Raw genomic sequence first — 17,551 nt, forward strand, 5'->3', positions numbered from 1 at the left:
CTGGGACAAGGGAGCGATGTGCGCGGTCCAGCTGGGGATCCGAATCCAAAACATCCGATCCCATTGCATCCTTCAATAGCTTGGCGAAGAAGTCGGTGGGGCGAGAGCCCGCCTCTACCCCCTCTGCCAGACCAACAACGCAAAGGTTATTACGTCTGGATCGGCCCTCCAGGTCCACCACTTTCACAGAAAGCCTCTGCACAGTATCCTGCAATGATGTGCATAGCTTCTCTAACTCGTCGATCCTACCAGCGTTGAATTCAGAAGCTTTCTCAAGGTCCACAATACTCTGGCCATGCGAAGCGACCGTTCGAATGATGCTCTCGATTTTGGTGTCCAGTTCAGCAATAGTGGCCTTAAGATCCTCAGCTATAGCAACACGTAGCTCCCCCAAAGCCCGGGTAAGTTCTGTAAGTGTCACGTTGTTGCATGTGCCTCCCGCCATATCTGTCTCGTTGTTTAGTGGGGAGTAGGCCTCCGCTGTGGATTTATTGTCCTTTGGTCGCTTATTACTCGGCATTTTCATATAAAAAGTTACAATCTTGTATTAGAAAGAAACGTTTGTTGTAAAAAGTGCCATAAAGTAGGTTAAATTAGATTATTTCGCAAAAAAGTTGCAGGAGCCTCTCTCGCACAGCCGTTCACTCCAACATGCTAGCTCCGCCCCGCTCTCTGCGCTTTTAACGGACCTCTGAGACTATCACAGTGCAGGTGCATTTATACGGAGATTTGATTACACACAGGTGGATTGTATTTATCATCATTAGTCATTTAGGTCAACATTGGATCATTCAGAGATCCTCACTGAACTTCTGGAGAGAGTTTGCTGCACTGAAAGTAAAGGGGCTGAATAATTTTGCACGCCCAATTTTTCAGTTTTTGATTTGTTAAAAAAGTTTGAAATATCCAATAAATGTCATTCCACTTCATGATTGTGTCCCACTTGTTGTTGATTCTTCACAAAAAAATACAGTTTTATATCTTTATGTTTGAAGCCTGAAATGTGGCAAAAGGTTGCAAAGTTCAAGGGGGCCGAATACTTTCGCAAGGCACTGTATGAGATGAGTATGTAAACAAAGTGGCATAGTTAAAGTGGCTAGTGATACATGTATTACATAAGGATGCAGTAGATGATATAGAGTACAGTATATACCTATACATATGAGATGAATAATGTAGGGTATGTAAACATTATATTAGGTAGCATTGTTTAAAGTGGCTAGTGATATATTTTACATCATTTCCCATCAATTCCCATCATTAAAGTGGCTGGAGTTGAGTCAGTGTGTTGGCAGCAGCCACTCAATGTTAGTGGAGGCTGTTTAACAGTCTGATGGCCTTGAGATAGAAGCTGTTTTTCAGTCTCTCGGTCCCAGCTTTGATGCACCTGTACTGACCTCGCCTTCTGGATGATAGCGGGGTGAACAGGCAGTGGCTCGGGTGGTTGTTGTCCTTGATGATCTTTATGGCCTTCCTGTAACATCGGGTGGTGTAGGTGTCCTGGAGGGCAGGTAATTTGCCCCCGGTGATGCGTTGTGCAGACCTCTCGTCGTTGTTGGTAATCAAGCCTACCACTGTTGTGTCGTCCGCAAACTTGATGATTGAGTTGGAGGCGTGCGTGGCCACGCAGTCGTGGGTAAACAGGGAGTACAGGAGAGGGCTCAGAACGCACCCTTGTGGGGCCCCAGTGTTGAGGATCAGCGGGGTGGAGATGTTGTTGCCTACCCTCACCACCTGGGGGCGGCCCGTCAGGAAGTCAGGTACCCAGTTGCACAGGGCGGGGTCGAGACCCAGGGTCTCGAGCTTGATGACGAGCTTGGAGGGTACTATGGTGTTGAATGCCGAGCTGTAGTCGATGAACAGCATTCTCACATAGGTATTCCTCTTGTCCAGATGGGTTAGGGCAGTGTGCAGTGTGGTTGAGATTGCAGAGTCAATGTGCGGGGGCACCAGTTAGTCGAGGTAATTGAGGTAATATATACATGTAGGTAGAGTTATTAAAGTGACTATGCATAGATAATAACAGAGTAGCAGCGGCATAAGATGGGGGGCGGGGGTGGGCAATGCAAATTGTCTGGGTAGCCATTTGATTAGATGTTCAGGAGACTTATGGCTTGGGGGTAGAAACTGTTTAGAAGCCTTAAAAGCTTCAGTACCGCTTGCTGTGCAGTAGCAGAGAGAACGGTCTATGACTAGGGTGGCTGGAGTCTGACAATATTTAGGGCCTTACCCTGACACCGCCTGGTGTAGAGGTCCTGGATGGCAGGAAGCTTGGCCCCAGTCATGTATTGTGCCATATGCACTACCCTCTGTCGTGCCCTGCGGTAAGAGGCCAAACAGTTGCCATACAAGGCAGTGATGCAACCAGTCAGGTTGGTGGTGCAGCTGTAGAACCTTTTGAGGATCTGACGACCCATGCCAAGTCTTTTTAGTCTCCTGAGGGGGAATAGGTTTTGTCGTGCCCTCTTTACTACTGTCTTGGTGTGCTTGTTTGTGATGTAGACACCAAGGAAGCTCGCAACATTTTAATTTATTTTAATTAACCTAGGCAAGTCAGTTAAGAACAAATTCTTATTTTCAATGACGGACTAGGAACAGTGGGTTAACTTGTTCAGGGGCAGAGCGACAGATTTGTACCTTGTCAGCTCGGGGATTTGATCTTGCAACCTTTCGGTTACTAGTCCAACGCTCTAACCACTAGGCTACTCTGCCGCCCCACTACAGCCCTGTCGATGAGAATTGGGCGTGCTCGGTCCTACTTTTCCTGTAGTCCACAATCATCTCCTTTGTCAAGGTATTGGAGTGGCCATCACAAAGCCCTGACCTCAATACTATATAAGATTTGTGGGCAGAACTGAAAAGAGTGTGCGAGCAAGGAGGCCTACAAACCTGACTCAGTTACACCAGCCCTGCAGGGGGAATGGGCCAAAATTCACCCAACTTATTGTGGGAAGCTTGTAGAAGGCTACCCGAAACATTTGACCCAAGTTAAACAATTTAAAGGCAATGCTACCATTTAACATTCTTAAAATAAAGTGGTGATCCTATCTGACCAGAGACAGGGAATTTTTACTCGTATTAAATGTCAGGAATTGTGAAAAACTGAGTTTAAATGTATTTGGCTAAGGTGTATGTAAACTTCCGACTTCAACTGTACATAGCCTGTCCCACCTTGTCTTATGAGACGCCGCTGTTCTATCCTGCCGATACAGCGTATAACCAGTATGTTGATAATGTTGTCTCTGTGAAGCATAAGATATTACAGTTTTTAATGTCCCGTTGGAAGTTTAATATTCCTCGTAGGTCATCGATTTATTTTACATTGATTGCATATTAGCTAGTAGAACAGAAGGCAGTGGGGGTTATGCAATCGCCAACAAATTCTCAGAAGTCAGCCCGACCTCCGTCCTCTTTTTCTTCGTCTTCTCTTTGAGCAAATGACGGGTATTTGGGCCTGTTCCCGGGAAAGCAGTATATCCTTCATGTCGGGCTCATCGGACTCGTTAAAGGAAGAAAAATCTTCTGGTGAGTAATTGCTGTTCTGATGACCAGAAGTTATTTTTGGTCATAAGAGATGGTTGCAGCAACATTATGTACAGAATACGTTTTTAAAAAACAAGTTACAAACAACGCAAAAAAATGAACAAAAGAACACAGTTGGTTAGGAACACGTAAAACATCAGCCATCTTCTCCTGCGCCATGATACCAATCAATCCGTATAAAATGGATGGCAGGGATGCTAACAACGCCCGTTAACACACTAAACGTGGAGTACTTCCGCTAGCTAACTAGTTTACAGGACAGCTGACTGCTCTCTGCGATTTATTGCGTTGGACAAATGTTATAAAGTTTGCGAGACACAGTGCTAGCTGTCAGAGTGAGATACATGGTGATTGCTGAGAACAGTTCCATAACTTTGGTGCCGTACAACTTCATCAACAAGCTGACAAACAAGCTGACAAACTAGCTACCATATGGCCATCCAAACAAGCTTGCACTAGGCTGCTAGCTTGAGCAAGTTTACTCAGCTGATCGAGCATGGTTTGTCATAGTAGACAGTGCATCATAGCTACTAAGAGCGGAGTGATTTTCAGAATTAGTAACTAGTGTTAGGCGGATGAGCATAATCGTGATTTTTAGAGATGAGTTCCACGTCCTACAATATAGATTGGCTGAGGGACAAGCGTTGTATAGGAGTGACGCTATCTGACGTGAGACAATGGGGTGTCAATGCAACATTTCAGCTATTATCGATCTGCCATCGATTGCCCCCCTAAGAAATTTCTGAGTCAATGTTTGACATGTTTTTCCTCTTCTCTCAGATGCGAAGGAGAACCTCCGGGACTACAGTGGCCATCTTGCATGCCAGTACCTGAACATCAGGGAGCCTACAGAGGATGACAGAGCAGCTCCAGAGGAGATACGTGAGTGTCTCTTACTCTCTTCTTTTTGACTCCAATGTCTCTGAAATGTTGTCTAAATGTGTATGTGGCTTTGTTAAGATCTGAACAGAGCATGAAAAGGTCACTCATAGTTAGGTTTCAGCCTTTACATTCACTCTTAGAAAAAAAGTTGCTTTCTAGGACCTAAAAGGGTTATTCGTCTGTCCCCATAGGAGAACCCATTTGGGTTCCATGTAAAACCCTTTTCACTAAGGGTTCTACATGGAACTGAAAAGAGTTCTACCTGGAATCAAAATTATTCTCCAAAGGTTCTCCTATGGAGACAGCTGAAAAACCCATTTAGGTTATAGATAGCACTTTTTGTATTATACAGCTATGGTGGTCCGTATTTTGTTACATCAGAATTCCCTGAGTTCCATATGGCCCAGGCCAGAGACCGCAGCAGGAACAGGAAGTTGACCTCATTGTTCCAGTCCAAGAAGAAGTGGGGCTCAGCGGAGGAGCTAGCCCCTGTAGAGGAGGAAAAGGTGGCACTTGCACCGCATCAACTCATTGTCCCCGCATTCAGACCCAGGAAATTCTCACGCTGAGAAAGTAGGTAACCAAATGCCCCAACATGCATTGATGACATAAGTACATGTTCAGTCAGTGTATGTTTATTTGAATTTGAATATATGCTTTTATGGTATGTATGCTTGTGTGTCTCGTGCCTTCAGAAAGTATTCAGACCCCTTGACTTTTTCCACATTTTGTTACATTACAGCCTTATTCTAAAAATTATTAAATCGATTTTCCCCCTAATCATCTACACACAATACACCATAATGACAAAGCAAAAACAGGTTTTTAGAAATGTTGCTAATTTCTTCTTCTTTTTTACGGAAAAATCACATTTACATAAGTATTGAGACTCTTTACTCAGTACTTTGTTGAAGCACCTCTAGCATCGATTATTCTTGGGGATGACGCTACAAGTTTGGCACACCTGTATTTGGGGTGTTTCTCCCATTCTTCTCTGCAGATCCTCTCAAGCTCTGTCAGGTTGGACGGGGAGCGTTGCTGCACAGCAATTTTCAGGTCTCTCCAGAGATGTGTGATCGGGTTCAAGTCTGAGCTCTGGCTGGGCCACTCAAGGACATTCAGAGACTTGTCCTGAAGCCACTCCTGCATTGACTTAGCTGTGTGCTTGGGGTCATTGTCCTGTTGGAAGGTGAACCTTCGCCCCAGTCTGAGGTCCTGAGCGCTTTGTAGCAGGTTTTCATCAAGGATCTCTCTGTACTTTGCTCCGTTCATCTTTACCTTGATCCTGACTTGTCTCCTAGTCCCTACTGCTAAAAAATATCCCCACAGCAGGATGCTGCCACCACCATGCTTCACCGTAGGGATGGTGCCAGGTTTCCTCCAGATGTGACGCTTGGCATTCAGGTTAAAGAGTTCAATCTTGGTTTCATCAGACCAGAGAATCTTGTTTCTCATGGTCTGAGAGTATTTAGGTGCCTTTTGGCAAACTCAGAGTGGGCTGTCATGTGCTTTTTACTGAGGAGTGGCTTCCATCCGGCAACTCTACCATGAAGGCCTAATTGGTGGAGTGCTGCAGAGATGGTTATCCTTCTGGACAATTCTTCACAGAGGAACTCTGGAGCTCTGTCAGATTGACCATCAGGTTCTTGGTCACCTCCCTGGCCAAGGCCCTTCTTCCCCGATCGCTCAGTTTGGCAGGGCGGCCAGCTCTAGGAAGAGTCTTGTGGTTCCGAACATCTTCCATTTAAGAATGTTGGAAGCCACTGTTCTTGGGGACCTTCAATGCTGCAGACCTTTTTTGGTACTCTTCCCCTTTTTTGGTTCTCTGTGCCTCGACACAATCCTGTCTCTGAGCTCTACAGACAATTCCTTTGACCTCATGGCTTGGTTCTTGCGCCGACATGCACTGTCAACTGTGGGACCTTATAAAGACAAGTGTGTGCCTTTCCAAATCATGTCCAATCAATTGAATTTACCACAGGTGGACTACAATCAAGTTGTAGAAACATCTCAAGGATGATCAATGGAACAGGATGCACCTGAACTAAATTTCGAGTCTCATAGCAAAGGGGCTGAATTCTTATGTACAGATGAAGTCGGAAGTTTACATACACCTTAGCCAAATACATTTAATCTCAGTTTTTCACAATTCCTGACATTTAATCCCAGTAAAAATGCACTGTTTTAGGTCAGTTAGGATCACCACTTTATTTTAAGAATGTGAAATGTCAGAATAATAGTAGAGAGAAGGATTTATTTCAGCTTTTATTTCTTTCATCGAATTCCCAGTGGGTCAGAAGTTTACATACACTCAATTAGTATTTCGTAGCATTACCTTTAAATTGTTTAACTTGGGTCAAATGTTTTGGGTAGCCTTCCACAAGCTTCCCACAATAAGTTGGGTGAATTTTGTCCCATTCCTCCTGACTGGTGTAATGGAGTCAGGTTTGTAGGCCTCCTTGCTTGCACACGCTTTTTCAGTTCTGCCCACAAATTTTCTATAGTATTGAGGTCAGGGCTTTGTGATGGCCACTCCAATACCTTGACTTTGTTGTCCTTAAGCCATTTTGCCACCACAACTTTGGAAGTATGCTTGGGTTTATTGTCCATAATAATGGGAAGACCCATTTGCGATCAAGCTCTAACTTCATGACTGATGTCTTGAGATTTTGCTTCAATATATCCACATAATTTTCCTGCCTCATGATGCCATCTATTTTGTGAAGTGCACCAGTCCCTCCTGCAGCAAAGCACCCCCACAACATGATGCTGCCACCCTCGTGTTTCACGGTTGGGATGGTGTTCTTCGGCTTGCAAGCCTCCCCCTTTTTCCACCAAACATAACAATGGTCATTATGGTCAAACAGTTCTATTTTTGTTTCATCAGACCAGAGAACATTTCTCCCAAAAGTATGATCTTTGTCACAATGTGCAGTTGCAAACCGTAGTCTGGCTTTTTTATGGCGGTTTTGGAGCAGTGCCTTCTTCCTTACTGAGCGGCCTCTCAGATTATGTAGATATAGGACTCGGTTTACTGTGGATAAATGTACTTTTATACCCGTTTCCTCCAGCATCTTCACAAGGTCCTTTGCTGTTCTGGGATTGATTTGCACTTTTCGCACCAAAGTATATTCATCTCTAGGAGACAGAACATGTCTCATTCCTGAGCGGTATGACGTCTGCGTGTTTATACTTGCGTACTATTGTTTTTACAGATGAACATGGTACCTTCAGGTGTTTGGAAATTGCTCCCAAGGATGAGCCAGACTTGTGGAGGTCTACAATTTTTTTCTGAGGTCTTGGCTGATTTCTTTTGATTTCCCCATGATGTCAAGCAAAGAGGCACTGAGTTTGATGGTAGGCCTTGACATACATCCACATGTACACCTTCAATTGACTCAAATTATGTCAGTTAGCCTATCAGAAGCTTCTAACGCTATGACATAATTTTCTGGAATTTTCCAAGCTGTTTGAAGGCACAGTCAACTTAGTGTATGTAAACTTCTGACCCCATGGAATTGTGATACAGTGAATTATAAGTGAAATAATCTGTCTGTAAACAAATTGTTGGAAAAATTACTTGTCATGCACAAAGTAGATGTCCTAACCAACTTGCCAAAACCATTGTTTGTTAACATGAAATTTGTGGAGTGGTTGAACATTTATTTTAATGACTCCAACCTAAGTGCATGTAAACTTCCGACTTCAACTGTAAATACCTATTTACGTAATTATTATTTTTTTCATTTTTCAAACATTCTAAAAACCTGTTTTCCCTTTGTCATTTTGGGATATTGTGTGTAGATTGCTGAACATTTTTATTTATTTAATCCATTTTAGAATAAGGCTGTAATGTAACAAAATGTGAAAAAGTAAAGTGGTCGGAATACTTTCTGAAGGCACTGTATGTATGCTTTTATGGCATAGAGAGCTCTAACTATTGACCTGTTTTTTTGTTTGTTTATCGCTTTGATTGTATTGTAGCAATCTTCAAACATTATTTGATTGTCATTTTATTCCATTTAAAAAGTCATTTTATTGTAGAGAGAAAAATGTTACAAAAACTTTACATATGGAGCTATTTTGCATTCTGCATTGATTTTTGTCTTGTTCTTTCAATTTAGTCTGTATTTGAATTTTACTTGCCTTTTTCTCACACCGTGTTTAATTATGAAAGCAGGTGGAATGCAAACATTATTTCTCGTTGCGAGGGCTGATGTGACATTCCAGATTTGAAGTGCCATGTTTATATGTTGATTGCATTCTGTTGTCAGTTGGTTAATAAGGGATGTTGTTTTGTATAAGTTCATCCTCAGTATTTACATTGTATTTCTATTGAAGGTCAAAACAATAACAGATTATTGGCATAGAATCGTCAGTTCACAATGAAGTGGCTGTTTTATAAGATTTTGAAACAAGAGTTAATTAATGCCATGACTTTCCATCGTGTGTTTTTTCTCAAGTTGTCAGTATTGCCTCAGTCTGAACTTGTTTTGTTTTGCACATTATTTATATTTTAGTCAATATTTTGATATTAAACTGCCATTTTGTGCTACAAATGTTGTATCTTCACTTTTTAATCTTTTTGACAGCAACAGTAGGGTGAATTTTACCAAGTAAACTTAGCTCTTAAATGGGTACTTATATCAGCTGTGGGGATGGTTTTAAGATTACTCAATGCATAATGAAATATTTTCCTTATACATAGGGGTAATATAACAAGATTACACTTAATTAAATCTTCAGCTTTAACCCCATAGTTCCTCTCACATTATGACTCCTCCTCCCCAACAACAAGAAATGAAACTTGTGAGAACGCATTTAAAATAAAATAAATGGTAATACACTCGTTTTCTAAGCCTCCTTTGATCTACATCAACCTCCTCACTCCTCACTTTGCACTTTAAATATCGGTCCTGGTTACTCTCCATAAGGCTTTGGTCCTTAATTCCAGATTAGTCGAAAAGGGCAGCACCACTTGGTTTTGGGGTTTGGGGTATCAGAAAACATGGAGGCACAGAGGCAAGTGTTTTGTGCTTCAATTCTGAAGAGGGGGAGGTTGTTGGGGGATGGGATAAGAGGGGAGGTTCTGTAATAGATACTTATCTTACTGCCCTCAAGCCCTCAAACAAAGTCCCCCTATGAAGAGATTATAACCCAGGGAGGGCACATTAACTCTAATTCCATGCTTTGAGGCCTAGGCACCCCATACCAACCCCCTGCTCACATACCCCACCCCCGATACCACCCCCTGCCCCACTGCCTAGCCCCCATACCATCACCTGGCCTGGCTATAACTACCCCTTACCCCACTTACGTCTACCCTTCTGTTGTAGGGGCTACCTTGTATCTGGGCCATGTGTGTGTGTGTGTGTGTGTGTGTGCTCGTAAGCGTGGGGGGGTGGGGAGGGGCTTAGGGTTAGTGTTTCAATAGCACGCTGTTTCTAATGAAAAGCTTTCAGGGGTGCATACTGCTGTGTAACCGATTCCCCTCTCTGAAGAGATTAGGAGCTACATTGTTGGTTTGGTTGCTCATTTCCATGAGAGCACTGCCTCCCACCAGCGCCTGCTTGCTATTGTTATCAAGGGGTTGAAACACAGAGAACCAGTGCCCCTGGCTTCCTTGTAGCCTTTGTTTTACAAATCGGTCAAAATGTAGATGTCACGTCACAGATGCTTTACAAGCTCATTATGCTGGCTGTGAAGGTATAGTAAAAAAAATTCTAGCTGCATGAACTTCAGTTTGTTACATTTTGAAGAGTTACTTTCTTCTGCTTCCTCCATTTCCTAGCGCTTTAACTAAACAATCTTACATTATTTTGAGCAACATTATAGATATTACAATGAATGAAACATATTCTACTATGGTTTAAATGTAGCGTTTCATGCCCATGCACATCGAGTAGCAGTGAAATGATTTGCCACAAATATTAGTGTATGTTAGCAATGAAGTATTTCTCATATTGTGGATGGTTATCTGCTAATGATGATAATAAGTGGAATCTTGTAGCATGTAGAAGAAGTACTCCCATGTCACGTTATATGTTCTACTGTAGCTACTGTCATATAGTATAATATGTGCTCCCAGGTGGCGCAGCAGTCTAAGGCACTGCATCTCAGTGCAAGAGGTGTTACTACAGTCCCTGGTTTGAATCCAGGGTGTATCACATCCGACTGATTGGCAGTCCCAAAAGGCGGCTCACAATTGGCCCAGCGTCGTCCTTAACTGACTTGCCTAATTAAATAAAGGTTCAATAAAAAAATACAAATAAATGTGTGTCTGTGGGTGTTCACTATAACATTTTCTATAATATGTAATTATGTGTCTACATTGCTATTCCTGACTTTAATGAATAAACCATGTACACTCCTGGGCAGCAGGGCATGTTGACTTGCATATGCGTGGTGGAGGCCAACTTACCAAATCAAAGTTTATTGGTTGCGTACACAGTTTTGCAGGTGTAGCAAAATGCGTATGTATCTAGCTCCAGCAACGCAGCAATATCTAAAAATATAATTACAATGCACACAAATCCCAAATTAATAAATAAATAGCAAGAAATTAGGATATCAAATCAAAAATATAATTTTATTTGTCACATACACCTGTTTAGCAGATGTTATTGCAGGTGTTACGAGCAATGTCTGAGTCCGGAATACAAATCAAATCGTATTTGTCACATCCTTAGTAAACAACAGGTGTAGACTACCAGTGAAATGCTTACTTATGGGCCCTTCCCAACTGTGGGACCTTATATAGACAGGTGTGTTTCTTTCTGAGTCATGTCCAAACAATTGAATTGGCCACAGAATGACTCCAAGTTGTAGTGACGTCTCAAGGATTATCAAAGGAAATTGGATGAACCTGAGCTCAATTTGGAGTGCCATAGCAAAGGGGTGTGAATACCTATGTAAATGTGATTTCTATATTTAATTTTCATTCACTTTGGTAAAATTTCTAAAACTTGTTTTCACTTTGTCATTATGGGGTATTGTGTGTAGATGGGTCAAATAAATAAAAAAAATATTGAATTCAGGCTGTAACACAACAAAATGTGGAACTATTTAGCAGTCTTATGGCTTGGGGGTAGAAGCTATTCAGGGTCCTCAGTGTCCTGTTGGTTCCAGACTTGGTTAGCGTGGCAGATGTGTGAACACTGAGCTGTAGTCGATGAACAGCATTCTCACATAGGTGTTCCTCTTGTCCAGGTGGGACAGGGTAGTGTGGAGTGCAATAGAGATTGTATCATCTTTTGATGCATTGGGGCGGTATGCAAATTAGAGTGGGTCCAGGGTGTCTGGACTGATGGAGCTGATATGAGCCATGACCAGCCTTTCAAAGCATTTCATGGCTACAGATGTGAGTGCTACAGGGCGATAGTTATTTAGACAGGTTACCTAGGCACAGGGCCAATGTGGTTTGCTTGAAACATGTAGGTATTACAGACTGGGTCAGGGAGTGGTTGAAAATGTCAGTGAAGACACTTGCCAGCTGGTCAGTGCATTTTCTGTGTACGCATCCTAGTAATCCATCTGGCCCTGTGGCCTTGTGAACTTGTTTAATGGTCTTACTCACATCGGCTATGGAGAGCAAGATCACACAGTCATCCAGAATAGCTGGTGCTCTCATGCATGGTTCAGTGTTGCTTGCCTCGAAGCGAGCATAGAATAATTTTAGCTTGTCTGATGGGCAGTTCGTGGCAGGGTTTCCCTTTGTAATCCCTGATAGTTTGCAAGCCCTGCTACATCTGAAGAGCATCAGAGCCGGCGTAGCAGGATTCAATCTTAGTCCTGTATTGGCTGTTTGATGGCTCGTTGGAAGTCGTAGTTGGATTTCTTATAAGCATCCTGATTCGACACCCACTCCTTGGAAGTGGAAGCTCTAGCCTTTAGCTCAGTGTGGCTGTTTCCTGTAATCCATGGCTTCTGGCTGGGATATGTACATATGGTCACTGTGGGGACGACGTCAGTGATGCACTTATTAATGAAGCTGGTGACTGATGTGGTAAACGCCTCAATTTTATCGGATGAATCCCAGAACATATTTCAGTCTGTGCTAGCAAAATAGTCCTGTAGCTTAACATCCACTTCACTTCTGTATTGAGTACTTCCTGTTTTAGTTTTTGCTTGTCAGCAGGAATCAGGAGGATAGAGTTATGGTAAGATTTGCCAAAGGGGGGGTGAGGGAGAGCCTTGTATGCATTTCTGTATAGGGAGTGAAGGTGATCTATAATTTTATCGCCTCTAGTTGCTCAGGTGACATGCTGGTAAAAATGTGGTAAAACTGATTTCAGTTTCCTTGCATTAAAACCACCATCCACGGAAGCGCCGCCTCTGGCTGTGCATTTTCTTGTTTGCTTATGGCCCTATACAGCTCATTAAGTGCCAGCATTGGTTTGGAGTGGTAAATAGACTTCTAAAAAATATAGATGAAAACTCTCTTGGTAAATAGTATGGTCTGCAGTTTATAATGAGGTTTTCTAGCTCAGGTGAGTTACAGCTCCAGACTTCCTTAACATTAGAGATCACACACCATCTGTTGATAAAAAAGAGAACCCGCCCCCAATGTTACACGAGGCTGCCGACCGGTCTTGACAATGTATGTCAATGTTTTCTGTCACTGGAAATGATGGCAGAGACATTATGTATTTGTGTTTTATCATCGTAAAAAAACACAAATTTGCAGAATTGTTCAGCATCCCGTAAAATGGCTGCTATCCAATGCAGTGCCATCATTCAGTATGGTATGTATATGAATAGAAAAGGTGTGCACAGCAGTAGTGATATATGGTGAGCCATGATTAGTAAACAGTATACAGTGGGGAGAACAAGTATTTGATACACTGCCCATTTTGCAGGTTTTCCTACTTACAAAGCATGTAGAGGTCTGTAATTTTTATCATAGGTACACTTCAACTGTGAGAGATGGAATCTAAAACAGAAATCCAGAAAATCACATTGTATGATTTTTAAGTAATTAATTTGCATTTCATTGCATGACATAAGTATTTGATCACCTACCAACCAGTAAGAATTACGGCTCTCACAGACCTGTTAGTTTTTCTTTAAGAAGCCCTCCTGTTCTCCACTCATTACCTGTATTAACTGCACCTGTTTGAACTCGTTACCTGTATAAAAGACACCTGTCCACACACTCAATCAAACAGACTCCAACCTCTGCACAATGGTCAAGACCAGAGAGCTGTGTAAGGACATCATGGATAAAATTGTAGACCTGCACAAGGCTGGGATGGGCTACAGGACAATAGGCAAGCAGCTTGGTGAGAAGGCAACAACTGTTGGCGCAATTATTAGAAAATGGAAGAAGTTCAAGATGACGGTCAATCACCCTCGGTCTGGGGCTCCATGCAAGATCTCACCTCGTGGGGAATCAATGATCATGAGGAAGGTGAGGGATCAGCCCAGAACTACACGGCAGGACCTGGTCAATGACCTGAAGAGAACTGGGACCACAGTCTCAAAGAAAACCATTAGTACACACTACGCCGTCATGGATTAAAATCCTGAAGCGCACGCAAGGTCCCCCTGCTCAAGCCAGCGCATGTCCAGGCCCGTCTGAAGTTTGGCAATGACCATCTGGATGATCCAGAGGAGGAATGGGAGAAGGTCATGTGGTCTGATGAGACAAAAATAGAGCTTTTTGGTCTAAACTCCACTCGCCGTGTTTGGAGGAAGAAGAAGGATGAGTACAACCCCATGAACACCATCCCAACCGTGAAGCATGGAGGTGGAAACATCATTCTTTGGGGATGCTTTTCTGCAAAGGGGACAGGACGACTGCACCGTATTGAGGGGAGGATGGGTGGGGCCATGTATCGCTAGATCTTGCCGAACAACCTCCTTCCCTCAGTGAGAGCATTGAAGATGGGTCGTGGCTGGGTCTTCCAGCATGACAACGACCCGAAACCCACAGCCAGGGCAACTAAGGAGTGGCGCTGTAAGAAGCATCTCGAGGACCTGGAGTGGCCTAGCCAGTCTCCAGACCTGAACCCAACAGAAAATATTTGGAGGGGTTCTCCCCACTGTATATATGCACCTGTAAAGTTGGTAAAACAGTCTGTAAACATATTAAAATGACCAGTGTTCAATGACTCTATGAACGTAGGGCAGCAGTCTCTAGCACTGGAGTAATATGATCAATTGTTTTGGTTCTAGTCAAGATTCTGTCTCTGAGGAGAGGCTTACAGCTAACGAGCTGCTCTGGTACAGCAAGCCCGCTGGAGAACTACCCTTGCTGGACAGACAGGCTGGGCAAGCTGGGCGTCCTGGGGGCCAACTAAGGCCCCCAAGGGGTGGTGGAGCAGGCCAGAGGGCCCCAACGTCCAATGCAGCAGAGGGCCCAACAAGCACCACCAGCAGTCATTCAGTCCCCCAGCTGTCGGCCTGTCCGTCACAGTCTAACGAATGTGGCTTGTCACTCACCCAGCAGAGGGCTGTCAATCAGTGCACACCCAGGAGGGAACAGAGGGGCGGGACACCGGCCCACCACCAAGATACTAACAAAGACATACTTAGAGTTGCAAGCGGTTTCAGCGCCACTTCTCTATTAAAATAATCATGGAGTGGAGCTGATAAGAGTAATGACAAAGGACAAAGAGTTAGGAGGGATGAGAGTCAGGGGTTGATAGCTGGGAGTGGGTGGGAGAGCTTTGACGCTTGGCTTAGAATAGAATCTCATGGGGGGGGGGGAGAGTTATGTGTTTGTTGTCAATTTGTACTGGTGCTCTTTGATTTTTCACACCAAAATAACTAGTTTCAACATTCCGATTTAAGATTTCTGGTAACAATTGTTGTGATTCTTTATCAACTTGAAGAGAATGTATTGTTATATTCATTTTTTCCATGTCATGGGTTGACATTCACTTAATTTCCTGGAAATGGAATGGACCTGGAATGAGTCATTGAGTCAGATTTGAAGAGGGAAGTGTCTCTTGCCTCCTATGATTAGATTATATCAGTAGTGATTAATTCTGTATTTGGGTGAATTATTTTCAAATAGCAAGCATTTTATAATTATATTCCATTCCCTCTTAATGCCAAATATCCAGATGTACCTTCTACTTAGCACTTTCCCTCTACATTATAAGAAGTACAGGTATCTGGATGGGGTTTTTAAAAAAGTAACAAGGACTAGGTGTTGAATACTCTGTGGATTCCCTTCAAGCTTTTGTTGTGTTGACATACTTACAGAGATATAGGATCTTAATTTGATCACCCTGTTGTTGCAGGAAATTTCCTGCACAGCTAACTTGCAGTGTATTCAAGGTTTCAACAGGGTTCTACATTTTGTAATTTCCACTTTAATATTTCAGACTTGATTTGCCCTAACTAAAAATGTATCAACCCTTACAAAAATGTCCATTAATTATAATCCACATTTCCAGTTGCCGGAGGATTATTTTCCTGCTGTGAGAAACTGGTCAAATTAAGATCCTACATCTGTAGGCCTTTTGTTGGGTCAACTCAGCAGGAGGTGATAGCCAGAAATTGAACTCACACCTAAGACCATTGTTGTTACCAGCTGATCAGAACTCACACTGTTGTCATGGTCCTGGATCTTCTCCTCAATCAGAGGCCCGCCCTAGAGAAGGACATTTACATTTCAGTTATTTAGCAGAAGCTCTTATCCAGAGCAACTGTCAGGTGCAATTAGGGTTAAGTGCCTTGCTCACGGACACATTGACCAATTTTTCACATGGTCGGCTAGGGGGTTCGAACCAGCGATCTTTCAGTTACTGGCCCAACGCTCTTAACAGCTGGGATACCTGCCACCCTGAACACAGATATAGGATACTTTATGTATGAGAATGGGATATTAAAGGCATCATTGAGAGTTCCAATAGAGAAAGTGGGCTCGTACTGTTGTCCTGCATGGCTCTTCTACGGGTTTCAATCAGAGGCCCACTGTTTAGACCCACTGTTAACTGTAGTGACATAGTTATATATATATATATATATATATATCTGAGAATAAGAAATTAAAGGCATCATTGAGGCTTCCAGTCGACTAGAGGGGAACCCTCAATCCATCTCTGATGGACTAAGGTACTTGTCTTGTCTTTAAAAGGGGTTGAAACAGAGGACAGAGGTTGAAACATTTCCATTCACCTGAACTTGTAACCAGCCAAAAGTTGCATGTGCTGGCCATTTAACACTCACAGTAGACTATCATTAATCTTATCTTGTATACTGTATCTCACATGGAAATGAGGACAATCCTCCTCCATTTGGACACTTTTTTGCACAATCTAGGGACATCCTGAGAGCAAACAATACCTATCCAACCTGTCAGAAGGAGACCAAAACCTGCATTGTAGCTGCAAAAGGAAAATATTTGAAAGGAGAGTCTACAAGTCAGACAAAAGCCACTGCCCTGAGCTGTTTGTCTCCTGAGATGTACGGATGACATTAGCTAAGCCTCCGAATCTTTGCTCTCCAGTCAACCCATTGTACCAGGTATACATATCCCCCCCCCCCACCACCACCACACACGCACAAATAAAAAACATTTTTATAACAAAATCTGTGAAATATTGGATTTCCAAAACGTTCAGCATAATGTGAAAATGTAAATCAACATGATGAGTGAAGTGCATTCTGCTAATAGCAGATGCTGGTCAACAGTCTTCTGTTTCAAATTGATCTTATGTTAATTAAATTATTTCCATAAATAAAGAAATCATAGGATATGTAGTTAGTCTATGGATTGTTATTTTATTTGAGACTTGTATGCATGGCTACACTTTTCCTCTGATTTAAAAAAAATACTTTAACAATTCACCCTTTTAGAATTGACCCAGAGAGACCTACTTAGCAGTAGCTACGCACAAAAGGTTGAAACCAAACCACCACATAATACGAGCATCATAAAGGAAAAACGTCTTCTTCAACCAATGTCCCTTTGGAGAAGATGAAAGGGCAGTGGAATAAGATTTGTAATATTTTTTATCGTATCTTTAACAAGCCTTCAAGCTCCCCACATTACCATTTGTTATCTCATAATTATCATATACATTAGTAACACCTGTTTTACTTAACAGCTTTTAATTAGCCCCATTGAAACGATATGCTGAAGCCACAACAAAACCATCCGACATGTAAAGGG

The 17,551-nt window shown here is 42.7% G+C and overlaps 1 protein-coding gene across 3 annotated transcripts in view; it reads left to right on the top strand.

Annotated features, from left to right (window-relative positions):
• The window catches only part of LOC112216293 (ankyrin repeat domain-containing protein SOWAHA), a 33,463-nt gene extending 28,002 nt beyond the window's left edge, over positions 1-5,461 (top strand). For 2 of the 3 annotated variants that reach the window (XM_024376180.2, XM_024376179.2), the window contains 2 exons: positions 4,324-4,425; positions 4,807-5,461. In XM_024376180.2, the coding sequence (XP_024231948.1) occupies positions 4,324-4,425; positions 4,807-4,994 (290 nt within the window). In that variant the 3' untranslated portion in view covers positions 4,995-5,461. Of the gene's footprint in view, positions 1-4,323; positions 4,426-4,777 lie in introns of all 3 variants that reach the window. The other variant, XM_024376181.2, reaches the window with a different exon arrangement.
• Positions 5,462-17,551: the final 12,090 nt, after the last annotated feature.

Source organism: Oncorhynchus tshawytscha, linkage group LG16 (genome assembly GCF_018296145.1).
Source record: "Oncorhynchus tshawytscha isolate Ot180627B linkage group LG16, Otsh_v2.0, whole genome shotgun sequence".
Lineage (NCBI taxonomy): Eukaryota > Metazoa > Chordata > Actinopteri > Salmoniformes > Salmonidae > Oncorhynchus > Oncorhynchus tshawytscha.